This window comes from Coregonus lavaretus, assembly GCF_964263955.1.
Source record: "Coregonus lavaretus genome assembly, contig: HAP1_SCAFFOLD_1151, whole genome shotgun sequence".
Taxonomy (NCBI): Eukaryota; Metazoa; Chordata; class Actinopteri; order Salmoniformes; family Salmonidae; genus Coregonus; species Coregonus lavaretus.
The window spans coordinates 115,001-137,500 of record NW_028162695.1 but is presented as its reverse complement, the minus strand read 5'-3'; the positions used below and the strand labels follow the sequence as shown (position 1 = coordinate 137,500).

At 47.0% G+C, this 22,500-nt stretch overlaps 1 protein-coding gene across 8 annotated transcripts in view; it reads right to left on the bottom strand.

Moving 5' to 3' along the window:
• LOC311119011 (glucagon receptor-like) overlaps nucleotides 1–22,500 on the bottom strand; it is a 53,994-nt gene that overhangs the window by 19,344 nt on the left and 12,150 nt on the right. For 6 of the 8 annotated variants that reach the window (XR_014611892.1, XR_014611893.1, XR_014611894.1 and 3 more), the window contains exons 3-11: nucleotides 21,583–21,755; nucleotides 20,509–20,605; nucleotides 19,178–19,285; nucleotides 18,892–18,986; nucleotides 16,843–16,949; nucleotides 15,712–15,880; nucleotides 15,148–15,307; nucleotides 13,419–13,479; nucleotides 9,038–9,107 (exon numbers count right to left, since the gene is read on the bottom strand). Coding sequence is in view for 5 of the 8 variants with exons in the window: in XM_084193760.1 (XP_084049886.1) it covers nucleotides 9,038–9,107; nucleotides 13,419–13,479; nucleotides 15,148–15,307; nucleotides 15,712–15,880; nucleotides 16,843–16,949; nucleotides 18,892–18,986; nucleotides 19,178–19,285; nucleotides 20,509–20,605; nucleotides 21,583–21,636 (921 nt within the window). In the remaining 3 variants the exon portion in view is untranslated. The remainder of the gene's footprint in view (nucleotides 1–9,037; nucleotides 9,108–13,418; nucleotides 13,480–15,147; nucleotides 15,308–15,711; nucleotides 15,881–16,842; nucleotides 16,950–18,891; nucleotides 18,987–19,177; nucleotides 19,286–20,508; nucleotides 20,606–21,582; nucleotides 21,756–22,500) is intronic. The other 2 variants (XM_084193764.1, XM_084193763.1) reach the window with 2 other exon arrangements.

Below are 22,500 nucleotides of genomic sequence, written 5' to 3'. Positions count from 1 at the left end.
AAAAGTAGTGCACTATACAGGGGATAGGGTGCCATTTGGGATGTAAACATTTGGGATTCAGCCCTGGTCTGACCTGACGGCCGCCGTGACGAATATTACTCTTATATAAACCCATTGTTCTGACCTTTCATTAACACTATGTTCATGGTGGGGCAGCAGAGGGTAGAACTGGGTCAGGACTTCATCAAACTAAAGACTGAAGCACCCAGACGGATATTGAAGAAAGACAGACCCTTGAACGCTGGCATACTATAGCTGGTATGTTGACTTGGAGAGTCTGTCTGATGTGACGGCCGCCATGACGGATCTCACTGTTATATAAAACCCAGCCCAGCCCAGCCAGGAGTAGGCTACTAATAACTATAGGGTCAAATTGGAGTGGTAGGGGGTAGAGAAGTAGGGTCAGGACATCAAACGAAAACGCCCCAAACAAATCCATAGGAGCAAAGACCCTTGAATGCATAACGGCATAACTTACTATAGCTAGTATGGAGTCTGTCTAATGTAGAGTTGCAACATCCTGGTAACTTTCCTCCAAAAAATCCCCTGGTTTTCCAAAAATCCTGGTTGGAATATTCCTGGATTTCCTGCCAATTCCTGACAGATTCCAGGAATCTTCCAACCAGGATTTCTGGGAATTTCTGGAAATTTACTGGACTTTTTTCAACCCTAGTCTGATGTAACAACTGCCATGACAAATCTCACTCTTATATAAAACCAGCCCTGATCTTCCAGGAGTAGGTTACTAATAACCTAGTTAAATAAATGTTAAATAAAAAGAATAATACAAAATAAAAAAATAACGCTACGGTCAGAGTGAAGTGGACATCAAATGAAAACACCCAAACAAAGATGGAGGACAGTATCTTTTTTCTTTCAAAAACTTTGGCTGCGCTTGATTGGACTTGCCTGGCTGATGGAATCATCTGGAACCTGGCACTCAAAAGCTTTTGAAAGAAAACAAATAGTACTTTTTTTATACTTGTATTGGTCGTGTACACATATTTTGCATATGTTATCGCAGGTGCAGCGAAATGCTTATGTTCCTAGCTCCAACAGTGCAGTAATACATAACAATACAAAACAATACACACAAATCCAAAAAATTAAAAGAAAGGAATTAAAGGAAAAGTCCACCCGAAAACTATTTTTTTGGTATCTGTTTCATTAGTCCATTGTTGACATAGTCCCAAAATGTTTTGCTTGTCACCAATCAAGTTTTCAAGATATTGTCATGAGCCTCTCACTCCACCGGGTTACCACCTTATTTTCTTCCACTCTGCTCACCACTCTCTCTACTCAGCCTAACTAGCTCCACCTGTCCCTGCTCTGCTCTGCTCTAATTACTCTGCCAGCTGCGCTGCATTACCCACTACCTCTCCCAGTATTTAAGGCCCTGTCTTTCAGCTCTCCGGTGTCAGATCGTCTGCAAAGCTCACACCCGGAACCTGTTTGCTCGCGCTTCTGGCTCACCCTGGTTTTGTGACCCCGGACCTGCCTGATTTTTGGATACTCGTCTGCCCCAGGAGATCCAGACCTGCTTCTGCCATTACGACTCCTGACTACTCTTCAATCCCGGTAACTCTGACCAGCCTTCTGCCTTGCTACTACGTATTTTGGATTTCCCTTGAACTGTACTGCTGCCTTGTTTCATTCCGCCCTGTTGTGTCTGTGTCTCCCCCCCCCCCAGGACTTCTGGACCACCCACCACCGGCTTCATAGGACGCATCGCTGCCACTGGGGGGGGCACAGACCCAGCACATTGGACGGGATCCCTGTTACCCCTGGAGCCTTCATTCACTCCCTACTTCCCTTTTCCCTTAAGTTTAATAAACTTTCTGGTGTGACGCAATTGTGGTCCTCTGGTCGTCTGTCTGAACCGTGACAGTACGATCTGACCATTATGGACTCAGCGCACACTTTCCCCGACATGGAAACCGATGAGCATGAGCAGCAGTTCCAGCAGCAGCAACAACAACTCGCCATGATCATTCAACTCCTCACCAACCTGACCCCAGCCAGTCTGCCCACCAGCCCTGCCCCCGAGTTACCTGCCCCGGTCATTGCAGCCGCTGCTCCGGAACCCAAGATTGGAAACCCCGAGCGGTTCAACGGCGATTCAACCCAGGTCCGGCCATTCCTGACTAGCTGCCGACTTCAGTTCTCCTTGCAGCCAAGGACCTTCGCCACGGAGGGGGCTAAAGTTGGGTATGCCATCACTCACCTGACGGGCCGAGCTCGACTCTGGGGAACAGCAGAGTTCGAACGTCAAACCCCCGCATGTGCAACCTTCGACCTGTTTGCTGAGGAGATGCTGAAGGTGTTTGACCTGGATTCACCAACCGCAGAGGCGTCTCGTGAACTGTTCAGTATTCGACAAGGCAGACGTACAGTCGCAGACCATTCCATCAACTTCCGAACCCTGGCTAGACGAAGTTCTTGGAACACACCATCGTTGGTGGACGCGTTCTTCCATAGTTTGGCTGACTATATCAAGGACGAGTTGGTCTCCCATGAACTGCCTTCCACTCTTGATGAAGCCATCGCACTGACTGTCAGGATCGACAGAAGGATACAGACCCGTCGTCGTGAGAGGGGGCGCCAAGGTCCACCTACTACCGGCATTCGGAGAGATCCGACTGGGCTCCTGTCATCTACTGCCACTCACCCAGGTCAGCTTGATCAGTCTGAGCCTATGGAGATTGGGCGAGCCTCTCTCACTCCTGCAGAGCGCCAGCGACGCTTCACCTCAAACCTCTGCCTCTATTGTGGAGGTGATGGACATCGTGTGGTAACCTGCCCTTTAAAGGGCCGAAGCTCACCGGGCATAGGGGGAGTCCGGTTGAGTTCTATGACCATCCAGTCCTCCGACCGCAAACCCCTGCTGCAAGTTCACCTCCGCCTCTCTGACTCAACTCACACCCTGGCTGCTCTGGTGGATTCTGGCGCCGAAGCCAACATAATGGACATCAAGCTGGCACGCCAACTGGGACTGGAGAACCTCCGTTTGACACCTCCTATTCCTGCCCGGGCACTGGACGGACACTTACTCGGATCGGTCACTCATGTCACGGCCCCGGTCTCGATGGGTCTGTCCGGAAACCATCAAGAAACTATCCAGTTTCACCTGCTCCCCTCTCCAGGCCAACCCCTCATCCTGGGTTACCCATGGCTCCGCCGGCACAACCCTCAGCTCGACTGGGTGACCGGGGTGATCAGGGAGTGGGGAGAGGACTGCCACCGAACCTGCCTGCTTGCTGCCGCACTACCCCCTCGGCCAGTACCTACTAACTCCGCTCCTGACCTCTCCAATGTCCCAGAATGCTACCATGGTCTCAGAGAGGTGTTTGACAAAGCAAGAGCCACATCTCTGCCCCCTCACCGACCGTACGACTGTGCCATCGACCTCCTCCCTGGAACAGCCCCTCCAAAGGGTCGTCTTTATTCGTTGTCTGCTCCTGAAAGAAAGTCCATGGAGGACTACATCAATGGCTCTCTGTCCGCAGGATTAATCCGTTCATCTTCATCTCCTGCTGGTGCTGGCTTCTTCTTTGTGGGGAAGAAGGACGGATCTCTTCGCCCCTGCATCGACTACAGGGGACTCAACGACATCACAGTGAAAAACCGTTACCCTCTGCCTCTGCTCACCTCTGCTTTTGAGTTGCTCCAGGGAGCCACTGTTTTTACCAAGTTGGATCTCAGAAACGCTTACCACCTAGTGCGGATCCGGGAGGGAGATGAATGGAAAACCGCATTCAATACACCAACAGGCCACTACGAGTATCTGGTTATGCCTTTTGGCCTCACCAATGCTCCTGCTGTGTTCCAGGCTCTCGTGAATGATGTACTGCGGGACATGTTAAACAAGTTTGTCTTCGTTTACCTGGATGACATCTTAATCTACTCCAGAAACCTGTCTGAACACACCCGCCATGTCCAGCAAGTCCTTCATCGTCTTCTGGAGAATTCCCTCTACGCCAAGGCAGAGAAATGTGAGTTTCACGTCAAGACAGTGGCCTTCCTGGGGTACATAGTGGCAGAGGGAAGTATCCAAATGGATCCTGCCAAAGTATCAGCAGTCACTTCATGGCCAGTTCCGGAGAACAGAAAGAAGCTGCAACAGTTTCTGGGGTTTGCTAACTTCTATAGAAAGTTTATCCGGAACTACAGTACCGTTGCTGCCCCTCTCACTGCTCTAACCAGCACCAAGCAACCCTTCACCTGGACCCCAGCAGCCGACAAAGCCTTCAGTACCCTCAAGGTGAGGTTCACCTCCGCTCCCATCCTCCAGATGCCTGATGTGGACCGGCAATTCATTGTGGAGGTGGACGCCTCGGATGTGGGAGTTGGTGCTGTGATTTCTCAGTGGGCTGCGGAGGATAGGAAGCTCCATCCCTGTGCCTTTTTCTCACGTCGGTTGTCCCCCTCTGAGTGCAATTACGACATAGGGAACCGTGAGCTGCTGGCTGTGAAGCTTGCCTTGGAGGAGTGGCGTCACTGGCTGGAGGGGTCCACCATTCCATTTCTCGTTTGGACCGATCATAAGAACTTGGAGTACATCCGCACGGCCAAACGGTTGAACTCCAGGCAGTCCCGCTGGGCCCTGTTCTTCACCAGGTTTAATTTCACTCTGTCATACCGGCCTGGATCACGCAACACCAAGCCAGACGCCCTCTCCCGTCAATTCCAGAAGGATGACACCCCCTCCAAGGACCCTGTGTCGATTCTGCCAAGTCCCTGCATCGTTGCAGCTCTGACCTGGGCTGTTGAGGAACAGGTGCTGGAGGCTCTCCGTAACCAGCCAGGTCCCAGCACTTGCCCAGCTGACCGCCTTTTTGTCCCCGAAGACCTGAGGTCCCAGGTCGTTCAGTGGGGACATGACTCCCGCCTAGCTTGTCACCCTGGCTCCACCCGCACTTACAACCTGCTCGCCCAGAGGTTCTGGTGGCCCTCTCTGAGGAAGGATGTACGGGAATTCGTCCAAGCCTGCCCCATCTGCAACCAACACAAGTCGTCCTGCCAGCCCCCAGCCGGATTGCTGCAGCCCCTGCCTGTGCCCAGACGTCCCTGGTCTCACATCGCCCTTGACTTTGTCACGGGGCTGCCCCCTTCAAGTGGCATGACCGTCATTCTCACCATAGTTGACCGTTTCAGCAAGATGGCACACTTCATTCCCCTCCCCAAGCTCCCAACCGCCAAGGAGACCGCCCAGGTGGTCCTGGAACACGTCTTCCGGATCCACGGACTGCCTAAGGATGTAGTTTCTGACCGTGGTCCACAATTCTCCTCCGCTTTTTGGAAGGAGTTCTGTCACCTGCTGGGAGCCACAGTCAGTCTGACTTCCGGATTCCATCCCCAATCCAATGGGCAGTCAGAGCGGGCTAATCAGGAGCTCGAGAAGGCACTGCGATGCATGACTTCACGCAACCCCCACTCCTGGTCGCAGCAATTGACATGGGTGGAGTACGCACACAATTCTCTGACCTGCTCTGCCATCGGTATGTCCCCTTTCCAATGTGTTTATGGATACCAGCCTCCTCTATTTGCCAGCCAGGAAGAGGAGGTTACTTGCCCATCTGCACTTGCTTTTGCCCGTCGATGTCGCCGCACCTGGTCACAAGCCCGAGCCACACTCCTCAGATCCGTTGCCAGCTACACTACCGGGGCCAACCGTCGGAGAATTCCTGCTCCCACCTACCATGTTGGTCAAAGGGTGTGGTTGTCATCGAAGAACCTGCCACTCAGGGTGGAGTCGCAGAAGCTGGCACCTCGGTTCATTGGCCCATTCCCTATCATAAGAGTGATTAGCCCAACTGCTGTCCGGCTCCAACTGCCTAATTCCCTGAGGGTGCACCCCACTTTCCATGTGTCTAAGATTAAGCCCATCCATGAGAGTCCGCTGGTCCCTGCTGCGCCTTGTCCTCCTCCTCCACGGCTCGTCGATGGTGGTCTGGTTTACACCGTCCGCCGCCTGCTTCGGTCCAGACGGAGGGGTAGGGGTCTCCAGTACCTCATTGACTGGGAGGGCTATGGACCTGAGGAAAGGACCTGGGTGCCAGCTAGTCGGATTGTGGATAGGACTCTCATCACCGCTTTCCACCAACAGCATCCTGATCAACCTGCAATCCGTAGGGGCCGCCCCAGAGGGGTCCCTAACCGTCCTGCCCGCTCGGCTTCCTGTCCTGTGCCTGATCCTGTCTCGGGACCCGTCCCATCTCCCGACCACGGCCCTCCGGCTTCCTCCGAGGATGAGGACGTTCACTCGGACCGTTCGGAGGAGTTCTAGCCCTCCTCCGGCTCCCCTCCTCCCGCCCGGCGTGGTGTTGCTCTTGGGACTTCTGGGGCCGTCCCTTGGGGGGGGGGTTCTGTCATGAGCCTCTCACTCCACCGGGTTACCACCTTATTTTCTTCCACTCTGCTCACCACTCTCTCTACTCAGCCTAACTAGCTCCACCTGTCCCTGCTCTGCTCTGCTCTAATTACTCTGCCAGCTGCGCTGCATTACCCACTACCTCTCCCAGTATTTAAGGCCCTGTCTTTCAGCTCTCCGGTGTCAGATCGTCTGCAAAGCTCACACCCGGAACCTGTTTGCTCGCGCTTCTGGCTCACCCTGGTTTTGTGACCCCGGACCTGCCTGATTTTTGGATACTCGTCTGCCCCAGGAGATCCAGACCTGCTTCTGCCATTACGACTCCTGACTACTCTTCAATCCCGGTAACTCTGACCAGCCTTCTGCCTTGCTACTACGTATTTTGGATTTCCCTTGAACTGTACTGCTGCCTTGTTTCATTCCGCCCTGTTGTGTCTGTGTCTCCCCCCCCCCCAGGACTTCTGGACCACCCACCACCGGCTTCATAGGACGCATCGCTGCCACTGGGGGGGGCACAGACCCAGCACATTGGACGGGATCCCTGTTACCCCTGGAGCCTTCATTCACTCCCTACTTCCCTTTTCCCTTAAGTTTAATAAACTTTCTGGTGTGACGCAATTGTGGTCCTCTGGTCGTCTGTCTGAACCGTGACAGATATGTAACTTTCAAAATACAGAAATCATCCCCTTATAATGCATTTTGCATGATGTGATGCTGCATCATATGGGGATGATTTCTGTATTTTTTTCCTTTAAGAAATATCAGAATAATGCAAAAAACATTCTGAGCAAATAATGTAAGAAATAACAACAACAAAATATATATATTGCAAAGTTGGCTAGGAGCTAGAAACAGGACAAACATGTCTGTCGGCGACCCTCTTGTAATCTGGGTACAGAGAACAGACAATACCAACATCACTCCAGGCTCTTTGAAGGATGACAACTTACTTCCTTTACTTCATAAACCCTTCCACACTGTCTTCATGTTTAAGGTCAAGGTGAGTGATAGGAGATACAATTCCACACTGTCTTCATGTTTAAGGTCAAGGTGAGTGATAGGGGATACCATTCCACACTGTCTTCATGTTTAAGGTCAAGGTGAGTGATAGGGGATACCATTCCACACTGTCTTCATGTTTAAGGTCAAGGTGAGTGATAGGGGATACCATTCCACACTGTCTTCATGTTTAAGGTCAAGGTGAGTGATAGGGGATACCATTCCACACTGGCTTCATGTTTAAGGTCAAGGTGAGTGATAGGGGATACCATTCCACACTGTCTTCATGTTTAAGGTCAAGGTGAGTGATAGGGGATACCATTCCACATTGTCTTCATGTTTAAGGTCAAGGTGAGTGATAGGGGATACCATTCCACACTGTCTTCATGTTTAAGGTCAAGGTGAGTGATAGGGGATACCATTCCACACTGTCTTCATGTTTAAGGTCAAGGTGAGTGATAGGGGATACCATTCCACACTGTCTTCATGTTTAAGGTCAAGGTGAGTGATAGGGGATACCATTCCACACTGTCTTCATGTTTAAGGTCAAGGTGAGTGATAGGAGATACCATTCCACACTGTCTTCATGTTTAAGGTCAAGGTGAGTGATAGGAGATACCATTCCACACTGTCTTCATGTTTAAGGTAAAGGTGAGTGATAGGAGATACCATTCCACACTGTCTTTATGTTTAAGGTCAGGGTGAGTGATAGGAGATACCATTCCACACTGTCTTTATGTTTAAGGTCAAGGTCAGTGGTAGGAGATACCATTCCACACTGTCTTCATGTTTAAGGTCAGGGTGAGTGGTAGGGGGGTAGTGGGGCAGGACATCAAATAAAAAACCCCAAACAGAGACACCCAAACAGAGCATACTAATTGTATTTAGTATGCTTTGTTTAACTGATTGAACAAACTGCTTTGTATATATATATATATATATATATATATATTGTTCGTTTCTGTGTGTGTTTTTCATGGAAGCCCTCTGGGTTTCCAACCTCACCTGTGTGTGTTTCATGGAATACCCTTTCACACTGTCTTCATGTATGATAGAGCAGGTGCCTCAATATGGAATATTGCGTGAATGGAAGGCGAAGTGACACTGCCACATACATAAAATGTGTATGACAGCTGGGGTGAACAAGGTTAGGAAACGTAAACGTAAGCACAGAAGGAAAACAAACACGCACGCAGGCTTTAACTGGCCTGTACTTTAGCTGACATGACATGGTGAAGTGGAAAACATCCTCATCATTACTTAATCATTGAACATGTCATCCTCCTCATCACCATCATGTTACAGACAGAGAGAGAGAGAGAGAGAGAGAGAGGGGGGGGGGGGGCAGAGAGAGAGAGAAAGAGAGAGAGAGAGAGGGCAGAGAGAGGGGGCAGAGAGAGAGGGAGAGAGGGAGAGAGAGGGGGGGGAGACGGAGAGGGAGAGAGAGAGTCCGAGAGATAGAGAGTGAGATAGAGATGTAGATAGAGAGAGAGAGAGAGAGAGAGAGGAGGGGGACAGAGAGAGAGAGAGAGAGAGGGAGAGAGAGAGAGAGAGAGAGAGAGAGAGAGAGAGAGAGAGAGAGAGGAGGGGGACAGAGAGAGAGAGAGAGAGAGAGAGAGAGAGAGAGAGAGAGAGACTTTGAAAGAGAACAAACAAAAGTGTACTTACCACAACTGCCAGCAGTATAGGGGATCGTATGATCCACCAGTACTGCATGTTGATATTCTGCTCCCAGCACCTGTCAAACAGAGGCAACACAACACTGAGTGTAGCATACAGACAGCACCTCTCTTCCCCAGGGTTGTATTCTAGGGGCCCTATATACAAGACTCAACACAACACTGTGGTAACATAAAGGGCCCTGTTTACAAGGCTCAACACAACACTGTGGTAACATACAGGGCCCTGTTTACAAGGCTCAAACTACTTCTACAGTTGTTCTACACTAACAGTTCCACACACTTCTTAGTTGAGCAAAGGACAGTTCTATGCCAGTGTTACAGCAGTCGTTGTAGTACTCTTGGGTGATAAAACACTATACATCTTAGACCCTACAGATTCTCTGGTCTGATGAAACCAAGACTGAACTCTTTGGCCTGAATGCCAAGCGTCACGTCTGGAGGAAACCTGGCACCATCCCTACGGGGAAGCATGGTGATGGCAGCATCATGCTGTGGGGATGTTTTTCAGCGGCAGGGACTGGGAGACTAGTCAGGATCGAGGGAAAGATAAACGGAGCAAAGTACAGAGAGACCCTTGATGAAAACCTGCTCCAGAGTGCTCAGAACCACAAACTGGAATGAAATTCACCTTCCAACAGAACAACGACCCTAAGCAAACAGCCAAGACAATGCAAGAGTGGCTTCTGGACAAGTCTCTGAATGTCCTTGAGTGGCACAGCCAAAACCCGGACTTGAACCCGATCTAACATCTCTGGAGAGACCTGAAAATAGCTGTGCAGCGACGCTCCCCATCCAACCTGACAGAGCTTGAGAGGATCTGCAGAGAAGAATGGGAGAAACTCCCTAAATACAGGTGTGCCAAGCTTGTAGCGTCATACCCAAGAAGACTCGAGGCTGTAATCGCTGCCAAAGGTCTTATGTAACTACAGAAGGTGTCAACAGTATGGTTATAGTCCAGCACTCCCCTCCTGACTACTTTGTTCTCTGTGAGTATGTACTGTAGAGAGTATACAGTAGGGTACTATAGTAAGTATCCCTAAGAGAGTATACAGTAGGGTACTATAGTACTGTAGTTCCAAGAGAGTATAGAGTAGGGTACTATAGTACTGTAGTCCTAAGAGAGTATACAGTAGGGTACTATAGCACTGTAGCCCTAAGAGAGTATACAGTAGTGTACTACAGTACTGTAGTCCTAAGAGAGTATACAGTAGGGTACTATTGTACTGCAGTCCTAAGAGAGTATACAGTAGGGTACTATAGTACTGTAACCCTAAGAGAGTATACAGTAGGGTATTATAGTAAGTAGCCCTAAGAGAGTATACAGTAGGGTACTATAGTACTGTAGCCCTAAGAGAGTATACAGTAGGGTACTATAGTACTGCAGTCCTAAGAGAGTATACAGTAGGGTCCTATAGTACTGTAGCCCTAAGAGAGTATACAGTAGGGTAATATAGTAAGTCGCCCTAAGAGAGTATACAGTAGGGTACTATAGTACTGTAGTTCCAAGAGAGTATAGAGTAGGGTACTATAGTACTGTAGTCCTAAGAGAGTATACAGTAGGGTACTATAGCACTGTAGCCCTAAGAGAGTATAGAGTAGGGTACTACAGTACTGTAGTCCTAAGAGAGTATACAATAGGGTACTATTGTACTGCAGTCCTAAGAGAGTATACAGTAGGGTACTATAGTACTGTAACCCTAAGAGAGTATACAGTAGGGTATTATAGTAAGTAGCCCTAAGAGAGTATACAGTAGGGTACTATAGTACTGTAGCCCTAAGAGAGTATACAGTAGTGTACTATAGTACTGCAGTCCTAAGAGAGTATACAGTAGGGTCCTATAGTACTGTAGTTCTAAGAGAGTATACAGTAGGGTACTATAGTACTGTAGCCCTAAGAGAGTATACAGTAGGGTACTATAGTACTGCAGTCCTAAGAGAGTATACAGTAGGGTACTATAGTACTGTAGTTCTAAGAGAGTATACAGTAGGGTACTATAGTACTGTAGTTCTAAGAGAGTATACAGTAGGGTACTATAGTACTGTAGCCCTAAGAGAGTATACAGTAGGGTACTATAGTACTGCAGTCCTAAGAGAGTATACAGTAGGGTACTATAGTACTGTAGTTCTAAGAGAGTATACAGTAGGGTACTATAGTACTGTAGCCCTAAGAGAGTATAAAGTAGTGACAATAGTACTGTAGTCCTAAGAGAGTATACAGTAGGGTATTATATAGTACTGTAGTTCCAAGAGAGTATACAGTAGGGTACTATAGTACTGTAGTTCCAAGAGAGTATACAGTAGGGTACTATAGTACTGTAGTCCTAAGAGAGTATAGAGTAGGGTACTATAGTACTGCAGTCCTAAGAGAGTATACAGTAGGGTACTATAGTACTGTAGTCCTAAGAGAGTATACAGTAGGGTTCTATAGTACTGCAGTTCTAAGAGAGTATACAGTAGGGTACTATAGTACTGCAGTCCTAAGAGAGTATACAGTAGGGTACTATAGTACTGCAGTCCTAAGAGAGTATACAGTAGGGTACTATAGTAAGTAGCCCTAAGAGAGTATACAGTAGGGTACTATAGTACTTCAGTCCTAAGAGAGTATACAGTAGGGTACTATAGTACTGCAGTCCTAAGAGAGTATACAGTAGGGTACTATAGCACTGTAGTTCCAATAGAGTATACAGTAGGGTAATATAGTAAGTAGCCCTAAGAGAGTATACAGTAGGGTACTATAGTAAGTCGCCCTAAGAGAGTATACAGTAGGGTACTATAGTACTGTAGCCCTAAGAGAGTATACAGTAGGGTACTATAGTAAGTAGCCCTAAGAGAGTATACAGTAGGGTACTATAGTAAGTAGCCCTAAGAGAGTATACAGTAGGGTACTATAGTACTGTAGCCCTAAGAGAGTATACAGTAGGGTACTATAGTACTGCAGTCCTAAGAGAGTATACAGTAGGGTACTATAGTACTGCAGTCCTAAGAGAGTATACAGTAGGGTACTATAGTAAGTAGCCCTAAGAGAGTATACAGTAGGGACTATAGTAAGTAGCCCTAAGAGAGAATACAGTAGGGTAATATAGTAAGTAGTCCTAAGAGAGTATACAGTAGGGACTATAGTAAGTAGCCCTAAGAGAGTATACAGTAGGGTACTATAGTAAGTAGTCCTAAGAGAGTGGAGAATGAGAGGTTGGACTCAGAATAAAAGATCAAGGACAGTCAGAGACAGTTTAACTTCTTGGGGAAGTTCTCCTGTCCGCTGAGTGTCCTCATCTCTGTTCTAAGTGGTAGAACCTTTATGTTACATCACACATCACAGGAGGTTTCCTGCTTCACTAACCCACCTGCGCCCAAAACATGACATTCCAGTCAACCGCTAAATGGTTTAGGTGCCAGCTGTTGACTATACTTTTCTGCTAAATTGATCAAAATCCTCCAAGGTATACTGCAGTGATTTTCACTTGGAGAGTAGTCTGTCTGACCTCTCAATTCCTTGTCTCTAAAAGTATTGGAGGTGTCATTAGTCATGCATCATTGCATCACCAGTAATACTACTCAGAACTGGTTTGAACTAGAGGTTATACCACCAGTAATACTACTCAGAACTGGTTTGATCTAGAGGTTATACCACCAGTAATACTACTCAGAACTGGTTTGAACTAGAGGTTATACCAGCAGTAGTACTACTCAGAACTGGTTTGAACTAGTGGTTATACCACCAGTAATACCACTCAGAACTGGTTTGAACTAGAGGTTAAACCACCAGTAATACTACTCAGAACTAGTTTGAACTAGAGGTTATACCACCAGTAGTACTACTCAGAACTGGCTTGAACTAGTGGTTATACCACCAGTAATACCACTCAGAACTGGTTTGAACTAGAGGTTAAACCACCAGTAATACTACTCAGAACTAGTTTGATCTAGAGGTTATACCACCACTGACAGAACAGAGCTTTACACATATTACTTCCTCACAGGCACAAGAAAAACTTTTCCTTCAACTCCAAAAGGACTGGTGGAAAGCAGTTGGATGTGAATGTTTAGTTGTATCACACAGAGTGAATGTTTAGTTGTATCACACAGAGTGAATGTTTAGTTGTATCACACAGAGTGAATGTTTAGTTGTATCACACAGAGTGAATATTTAGTTGTATCATCATTTCTCTCCTTTCTCCTGTCATACAAACTGGGTCAGGCAAACATGCAGGCACTCACACACTCATGCAGGCACTCACACACTCATGCAGACACTCACACACTCATATAGGCACTCACACACTCAGGCACACACTCACACACTCAGGCACACACTCACACACTCAGGCAGGCACTCACACACTAATGCGGGCACATTGAGAACTTACTCCTCATTTTCATACAGGTATTTTACCATCACCCAGGGCACCAGGAAGATCAGAGGGGCACCTGCAGAGAGAATCAAATTAAACACACCAAGACTCAAAACTCATATACTACCACTCTGTATCCTGAGACTGACTATATCTCTAATATATCTACTACCTAACCCAGAGGCTGACTATATCTCTACTATCTCTACTACCTAACCCTGATGCTGACTATATCTCTACTATATCTACTACCTAACCCTAACCCTGATGCTGACTATATCTCTAATATATCTACTACCTAACCCTAACCCTGAGGCTGACTATATCTCTAATATCTCTACTACCTAACCCTAACCCTGAGGCTGACTATATCTCTAATAGCTCTACTACCTAACCCTGATGCTGACTATATCTCTAATATCTCTACTTCCTAACCCTGAGGCTGACTATATCTCTAATATCTCTAATACCTAACCCTGAGGCTGACAATATCTCTAATATCTCTACTACGTAACCCTAACCCTGAGGCTGACAATATCTCTAATATCTCTACTACGTAACCCTAACCCTGAGGCTGACAATATCTCTAATATCTCTACTACCTAACCCTAACCCTGAGGCTGACTATATCTCTAATATCTCTACTACCTAACCCTGAGGCTGACAATATCTCTAATATCTCTACTACCTAACCCTGATGCTGACTATAACTCTAATATCTCTACTACCTAACCTTAACCCTGAGGCTGACTATATCTCTAATATATCTACTACCTAACCCTGAGGCTGACTATATCTATAATATCTCTACTTCCTAACCCTGAGGCTGACTATATCTCTAATATCTCTACTACCTAACCCTGAGGCTGACAATATCTCTAATATCTCTACTACGTAACCCTAACCCTGAGACTGACAATATCTCTAATATCTCTACTACGTAACCCTAACCCTGAGGCTGACAATATCTCTAATATCTCTACTACCTAACCCTAACCCTGAGGCTGACTATATCTCTAATATCTCTACTACCTAACCCTGAGGCTGACAATATCTCTAATATCTCTACTACGTAACCCTAACCCTGAGGCTGACAACATCTCTAATATCTCTACTACCTAACCCTAACCCTGAGGCTGACTATATCTCTAATATCTCTACTACCTAACCCTAACCCTGAGGCTGACAATATCTCTAATATATCTACTACCTAACCCTAAGCCTGAGGCTGACAATATCTCTAATATCGCTACTACCTAACCCTAACCCTGAGGCTGACTATATCTCTAATATCTCTACTACCTAACCCTAACCCTGAGGCTGACTATATCTCTAATATATGTACTACCTAACCCTGAGGCTGACTATATCTCTAATATATCTACTACTTAACCCTAACCCTGAGGCTGACTATATCTCTAATATCTCTACTACCTAACCTTAACCCTGAGGCTGACTATATCTCTAATATCTCTACTACCTAACCCTAACCCTGAGACTGACTATATCTCTAATATCACTACTACCTAACCCTGAGGCTGACTATATCTCTAATATATCTACTACCTAACCCTAACCCTGAGGTTGACTATATCTTTAATATGTCTACTCAGGTGTCCGGCTACCAAACAGATTACCAAATGCTCTATCTTCTGGTATATCATTTGCTGCTATGCTGCGACACACACGTACACCCCCCCCCCAACACACCCCCTTCCCCCACACACACCCTCCCCCTCCTCACCCCAGCCGATGCACAGGTAGATGTTGAAGTAGTTTTTCTCAGTGAACACGGTGATGACCAGCAGGTTATGGAGGTAGATGCCTTCCACCAGCAGCCAATAGCTGTTAGCCATGATACTGTACTGCATCATCACCACGGCGATACGACACCCCACCGCCGTCTACAGGACAACACACAGACGTTTCAAGACTTAACAAATCCTTTATATATAGTCCTTCAGTATGGCTAAACAATGCTTCAGAGATCATGCATCAGCGTTTCGAAAGGGCAGGAAGTTCAGCGTTATAGCAACAATCTCCCTGCTCCTATAGTCGCGGGCTCGGATTTGATGTCATCCTGTTCGTGTAGCCAGATGCTAAGAGGCAGGGGAGTTTTGCACATGGATGGTGCTTTATGGAACGATGAATAAAATAACAGAAGAGTGCCAACTCACCTCATTGCAGACCAGCCACTTTACCAGACCCTGGTCAACTCAACCCAACACACCCACCATGTTGTTGACCGACCACTTTACCTGACCACTTTTGACCACGACCCTTTCAGACAAGAACAACAACAACCCACCTGGTTGTTGACGAGCCACTCCACCTCGTAGTGTGTAATGTCCTGGTCCTGTCCGATGTTGACGCTGGGAGCCTCCAACATGGCGTCCTTTATCAGGATGGACAGAGCACGCAGGATGAAGGAGGCAAACAGGTTCATGTGGATGTTGTTCCTCATACAGTGGAGCTTCCTGTAGGGGGGAGGGGCAGCGAGAGAGAGAGAGAGAGAGGGGGGGGGGGGGGGGGGGGGGGGGGGGGGGAGAGAGAGAGAGAGAGAGAGAGAAGAGGAGAGGAGAGTAGAATATAGAGAGAGAGAGAGAGAGAGAGAGAGAGAGAGAGAGAGAGAGAGAGAGAGAGAGAGAGAGAGAGAGAGAAAGAGAAGAGGATGACAGAGAATGCAGGATGAAGGACGCAAACAGGTTAATGTGAATGTTGTTCATCATACAGTGATACTTCCTGTTAGGGGGAAATGTAAACTACAGCAGAGGTAATATAACAAAGTTTAAAGGTCATAGAAATGGAATTAGAATATGTATATCTCTATGGTTACAGTCAATAGGTGCCCACATCAAGGTCAGTGGAGCTACCTTGCTTCACTAACATGTCCAAGGTTATACGTTATTAGAGCTGCTCTCTCTATTCAAATCAAAAATGTTCCATTGTCTTAGAAATATCTACCTTTCTACCTCAGTGAAGAGAAGAGGGTGGTGGTTGGCTGAGAGGTCATGTGTCTGGCTGTCTTTCTTTTCTCTTTAGGGTCATGAGGTGAAGGCTACCTGATCATGATGCCAAGCATTAACACCAGAGCCCCAAAGGGTGTCTCAGTGTCTGTGTGTCTCTGTGTGTGTGTCTCTGTGTGTGTGTCTCAGTGTCTGTGTGTCTCTGTGTGTGTGTGTCTCTGTGTGTGTGTGTCTCTGTGTGTGTGTGTGTGTGTGTGTGTCTGTCTGTGTGTCTCTGTGTGTGTGTCTCTGTGTGTGTGTGTCTCTGTGTGTGTGTCTGTGTGTCTCTGTGTGTGTGTCTCTGTGTGTGTGTGTGTGTGTGTGTGTGTGTGTCTGTGTGTCTCTGTGTGTGTCTCTGTGTGTCTGTGTGTGTGTGTGTCTCTTTGTGTGTGTGTGTGTGTGTGTGTTTGTGTGTGTGTGTGTCTGTTTGTTACCTGAAAGTGATCAGGACTCCGAGCGCTAACACCAGAGCCCCCAGAGACAGAGAGTAGCCCACGGTGTACATGGTCCGGAACTTCTTGAGGATCTGGCCATAGTGCTGCTACAAACACACACACACACACACACACACACACACACACACACACACACACACACACACACACACACACACACACACACACACACACACACACACACACACACACACACACACACATACAAACACACACACACACACACACAAACACACACACACACACACACATACACACACACACACACAAACACACACACACACACACACTCGCACATTGAGAAACAATAACATACACTGCATTTGGAAAGTATTCAGACCCCTTGACTTTGTGACATTACAGCCTTATTCTAAAATTGATTAAATAAATAAAAATCCTCATCAAACTACACACAATACCCCATAATGACAAAGCGAAAACAGGTTGTTAGAAATGTTTGTAAAATTATTACAAATCAAAAACATAAATATTACATTTACATAAGTATTCAGACCCTTTGCTATGAGACTCGAAATTGAGCTCAGGTGCATCCTGTTTCCATTGATTATCCTTGAGATGTTTCTACAACTTGATTGGAGTCCACCTGTGGTAAATTCAATTGATTGGACATGATTTGGAAAGGCACACACCTGTCTACATAAGGTCCCACAGTTGACAGTGCATGTCAGAGCAAAAACCAAGCCATGAGGTCGAAGGAATTGTCAGAGAGGATTGTGTCGAGGCACAGATCTGGGGAAGGGTACCAAAATATGTCTGCAGCATTGAAGGTCCCCAAGAACACAGTGGCCTCCATCATTCTTAAATGGAAGAGTTTGGAACCACCAAGACTCTTCCTAGAGCTGGCCTCCCGGCCAAACTGAGCAATCGGGGGAGAAGTGCCTTGGTCAGGGAGGTGACCAAGAACCCGATGGTCACTCTGACAGTGCTCTAGAGTTCCTCTGTGGAGATGGGAGAACCTTACAGAAGGACAACCATCTCTGCAGCACTCCACCAATCAGGCCTTTATGGTAGAGTGGCTAGACGGAAGCCACTCCTCAGTAAAATGCACATGACAGCCCGCTTGGAGTTTGCCAAAAGGCACCTAAAGGATTCTCAGACCATGAGAAACAAGATTCTCTGGCCTGATGAAACCAAGATCGAACTCTTTGACCTGAATGCCAAGCGTCACGTCTGGAGGAAACCTGGTGAAGCATGGTGGTGGCAGCTTCAAGCTGTGGGGATGTTTTTCAGCGGCAAGGAGTGGGAGACTAGTTAGGATTGAGGGAAAGATGAACGGAGCAAAGTAAAGAGAGATCCTTGATGAAAACCTGCTCCAGAGCACTCAGGACCTCAGACTGGGGCGAAGGTTCACCTTCCAACAGGACAACGACCCTAAGCACACAGCCAAGACAACGCAGGAGTGGCTTTGGGACAAGTCTCTGAATGTCCTTGAGTGGCCCATCCAGAGCCCGGACTTGAACCCGATCAAACATCTCTGGAGAGACCTGAAAATAGCTGTGCGGCGACGCTCCCCATCCAACCTGACAGAGCTTGAGAGGATCTGCAGAGAAGAATGGGAGAAACACCCCAAATACAGGTGTGCCAAGCTTGTAGCGTCATACCCAAGAAGACTCTAGGCTTTAATTGCTGCCAAAGGTGCTTCAACAAAGTACTGACTAAAGGGTTTGAATACTTATGTAAATGTGATATTTCTGTTGTTTTTGTGTTTTTATTGTGCAAAAATTTCTAAAAACCAGTTTTTGCTTTGTCATTATGGGGTATTGTGTGTAGATTGATGAGGGAAATTTAATAAATTTTAGAATAAGGCAGTAACCTAACAAAATGTGGAAAAAGTCTAGGTGTCTGATTACTTTCCGAAGGCACTGTACATTTAGCCTACACACCTGAGTACACTCACACTGATCACAAACATTAATCAATTCTATACATCCTTTCCTTCATATCTATATCCATGATATTTTATCCACAGCATTTCTAAGCCTCACTCACAAGAAACATAATTTTCACCTGAGCAGGATCATTAGCGTCACACTCGCTAGTGTTCTTCTGGGGAACCCACTGTCCGTCCGCGTCACATTCCCTGTACACCGATCCATGCTGGACTGGAACACATACATACAGATAGACTGTCATTCACTGACCGAAGCATATTTATTACCCTTCACACCACCTATCATACTAACTTGACAGAAGCTTCAGATATTTGACTGAATTTGGTATTTATAGAACATGATACACAAGTTATTCACCAATCAGCCAACCAACCAACCAATCAATCACCATCAACCTTCACCTTGGTGGTGCCAGGGCAGGTACCAGGGACAGGACACACTGACGGTAGTGTTGGGGAGTCCATCGGGCCAGCAGGCATACATGTCAAAGGTCCTGTTACACATCACACCTATAGGGAACAGTTACAACACATCTCTTATCTCTATCACTCCATCCCTCTATCCTCTATCCTCTATCCCTCTATCCCTCTATTCTCTATCCCTCTATCCCTCTATCCCTCTATCCCTCTATCCTCTATCCCTCTATCCCTCTATCCCTCTATCCCTCTATCCCTCTATCCCTCTATTCTCTATCCCTCTATACTATATCCCTCTATCCCTCCATCCCTCTATCCTCTATCCCTCTATCCCTCTATTCTCTATCCCTCTATCCCTCTATCCTCTATCCCTCTATCCCTCTATCCCTCTATCCCTCTATCCCTCTATCCTCTATCCCTCTATACTATATCCCTCTATCCCTCCATCCCTCTATTCTCTATCCTCTATCCCTCTATCCCTCTATCCTCTATCCCTCTATCCTCTATCCCTCTATCCTCTATCCCTCTATCCTCTATCCCTCTATCCCTCTATCACTCCATCTCTATACTCTATCCCTCTGTGCTCTATTCTATATCCTTCTATCCTATATCCCTATATCCCTCTGTGCTTTGTGCTCTGTGCTCTATTCTCTATCCTCTATCCCTCTGTGCTCTATTCTCTATTCTCTATACCTCTATCCTCTATCCCTCTGTGCTCTATCCCTCTATCCTCTATCCCTCTGTGCTCTATTCTCTATCCTCTATCCTCTATCGTCTGTGCTCTATTCTCTTATCTCTATCCCTCAGTGCTCTATTCTCTATTGTCTATCCCTCTGTGCTCTATCCTCTATCCCTCTGTGCTCTATTCTCTATGCTCTATCCCTCTATCCTCTATCCCTCTGTGCTCTATTCTCTATGCTCTATCCCTCTATCCTCTATCCCTCTGTGCTCTATTCTCTGTCCTCTATCCTCTACCCGTCTGTGCTCTATTCTCTATCCCTCTATCCTCTATCCCTCTGTGCTCTATCCCTCTATCCTCTATCCCTCTGTGCTCTATTCTCTATCCTCTATCCTCTATCCGTCTGTGCTCTATTCTCTATCCCTCTATCCTCTATCCCTCTGTGCTCTATCCTCTATCCCTCTGTGCTCTATCCTCTATCCCTCTGTGCTCTATTCTCTATCCCTCTATCCCTCTGTGCTCTATATTCTATCCCTCTATTCCTGTGTGAGTGTGTGTGTGTGTGTGTGTGTGTGTGAGTGTGTGTGTGTGTGTGTGTGTGCGTGCATGTGTGCAGGCGTGTGCATGTGTTTCTCACCAGTGAGTGCCGGTTCTCTGCTGTTATTGCGGCTACACTCCTCCGTGTACATCACCCATCTCTGCATCAACGCCTTTAATGGCTTAGCTGGGGACACCTGGGGGACAGACAGACAGACAGACAGACAGGCAGAGAGACAGACAGACAGACAGACAGAGAGAGACAGACAGGCAGAGAGACAGAGAGACAGAGAGACAGAGAGACAGAGAGACAGAGAGACAGACAAACAGACAGACAGACAGACAGACAGACAGACAGACAGACAGACAGACAGACAGACAGACAGACAGAGAGACAGACAGACAGAGAGACAGACAGACAGAGAGACAGACAGACAGAGAGAGAGAGACCATGAGACAGACAGGCAGACAGGCAGACAGACAGAGACAGAGAGGCAGGGCGTGTTTAGACTACAACACTCTCTGCCACACAGGGCCCGTTCTCAGAGGGTAATTCTGCCATGTAAAAACCCATGTGTCTCTCCCCAACACTCTAAACACCAGTCACTTTCAGGACTGGGGGTGGCTGGCTTCCCATGTCTGAATGGCGCCCTACAGAGGGACTCACTGCTAGGCTGCATTCTGTTGACAGGACAATGAATGACGCATCCATTGGAATCCTTAGAAGGATCCAACGTGTCAATTAGCTTCCAGAGAAGGTCAATTAATTCCTCTTCCAAAGCATCAAAGGTGGAGTGTTGCGTAATGTCGTGGGTATGTTATTGGGTGTTCTTCTTTGTCTGCCAGCGTGTCTGCCTGCCTGTGTGTGTGTGTGTGTGTGTGTGTGTGTGTGTGTGTACAGTACCAGTCAAAAGTTTTAGGACACCTACTCATTCAAGGGTTTTTCTTTATTTTTACAATTTTAGAATAATAGTGAAGACATCAAAACTATGAAATAACACATATAGAATCATGTAGTAACCAAAAAAGTGTTAAACAAATCAAAATATATTTTAGATTTTAGATTCTTCAAAGTAGCCACCCTTTGCCTTGATGACAGCTTTGCACTTGAATGAGTAGGTGTGTCTAAACTTTTGACTGGTACTGTATATCTGAGTGTGTGTTCCGGCCTCACTTGGATGCTGGAGGAGACTGTGAGCAGCGTGAGCAGGAGGAAGCCCCGTGACATCCCTTAGTCCTGCTGCCTGGTGGAGGGTCGCTGCGTGAGGGGCGCTGGGGGACTGGCCAGGGGTCAGGGGTCAACTCAACCTCACCTCATAGGAGGGCTTTACCTGGGAACCACTCTACCTGGTGACACAGAGAGGGGGAGGAGTCACACACACAGCTATGTCTTACTATATTTGTAAGGACCTTTTTACATTTTTTAAATTATATTTTCTCTAACTCCTAACCCTAGACCTAACCCTAACCCAAACATTAACCCTAAACCTAACCCCTAAGCCTAAAATAGTGAGGACCGGCAAAATGTCCTCTCTTCTCTGAATTGTAGTTGGTTTACTATTCTTGTGAGGACCTTTGGTACTCACAATTATAGTAAAACGTGTACACACACACACACACAATGAACAACCCACTTGCTGTATAATCAAACCGACACACACATAACAATTGAATTGAAACAAACAGGAAAAGCACTTGTCCATTTATTATAGAACTCCAGTCTAGGTGTGACAGTTACTCATTAGCTAGATGGGGTCTATATCTGGCTGCTGACCAGCTGTGGTGACAGACAGTGGAACTCCTAGGAGCTCCATGGAACACCACTTGAATTCTGAAAAAGAACTCTCCCTGACCTCACAGCGCTGGGCTCTACACACACACACACACACACACACACACACACACACACACACACACACACACACACACACACACACACACACACACACACACACACACACACACACACACACACACACACACACACACACACACACACACACACACACACACACACACACACACACACACACACACACACACGACAGCCCTCAGTGCTCAGCCAGACCACTCTGCTTCTGTTTACACTCTA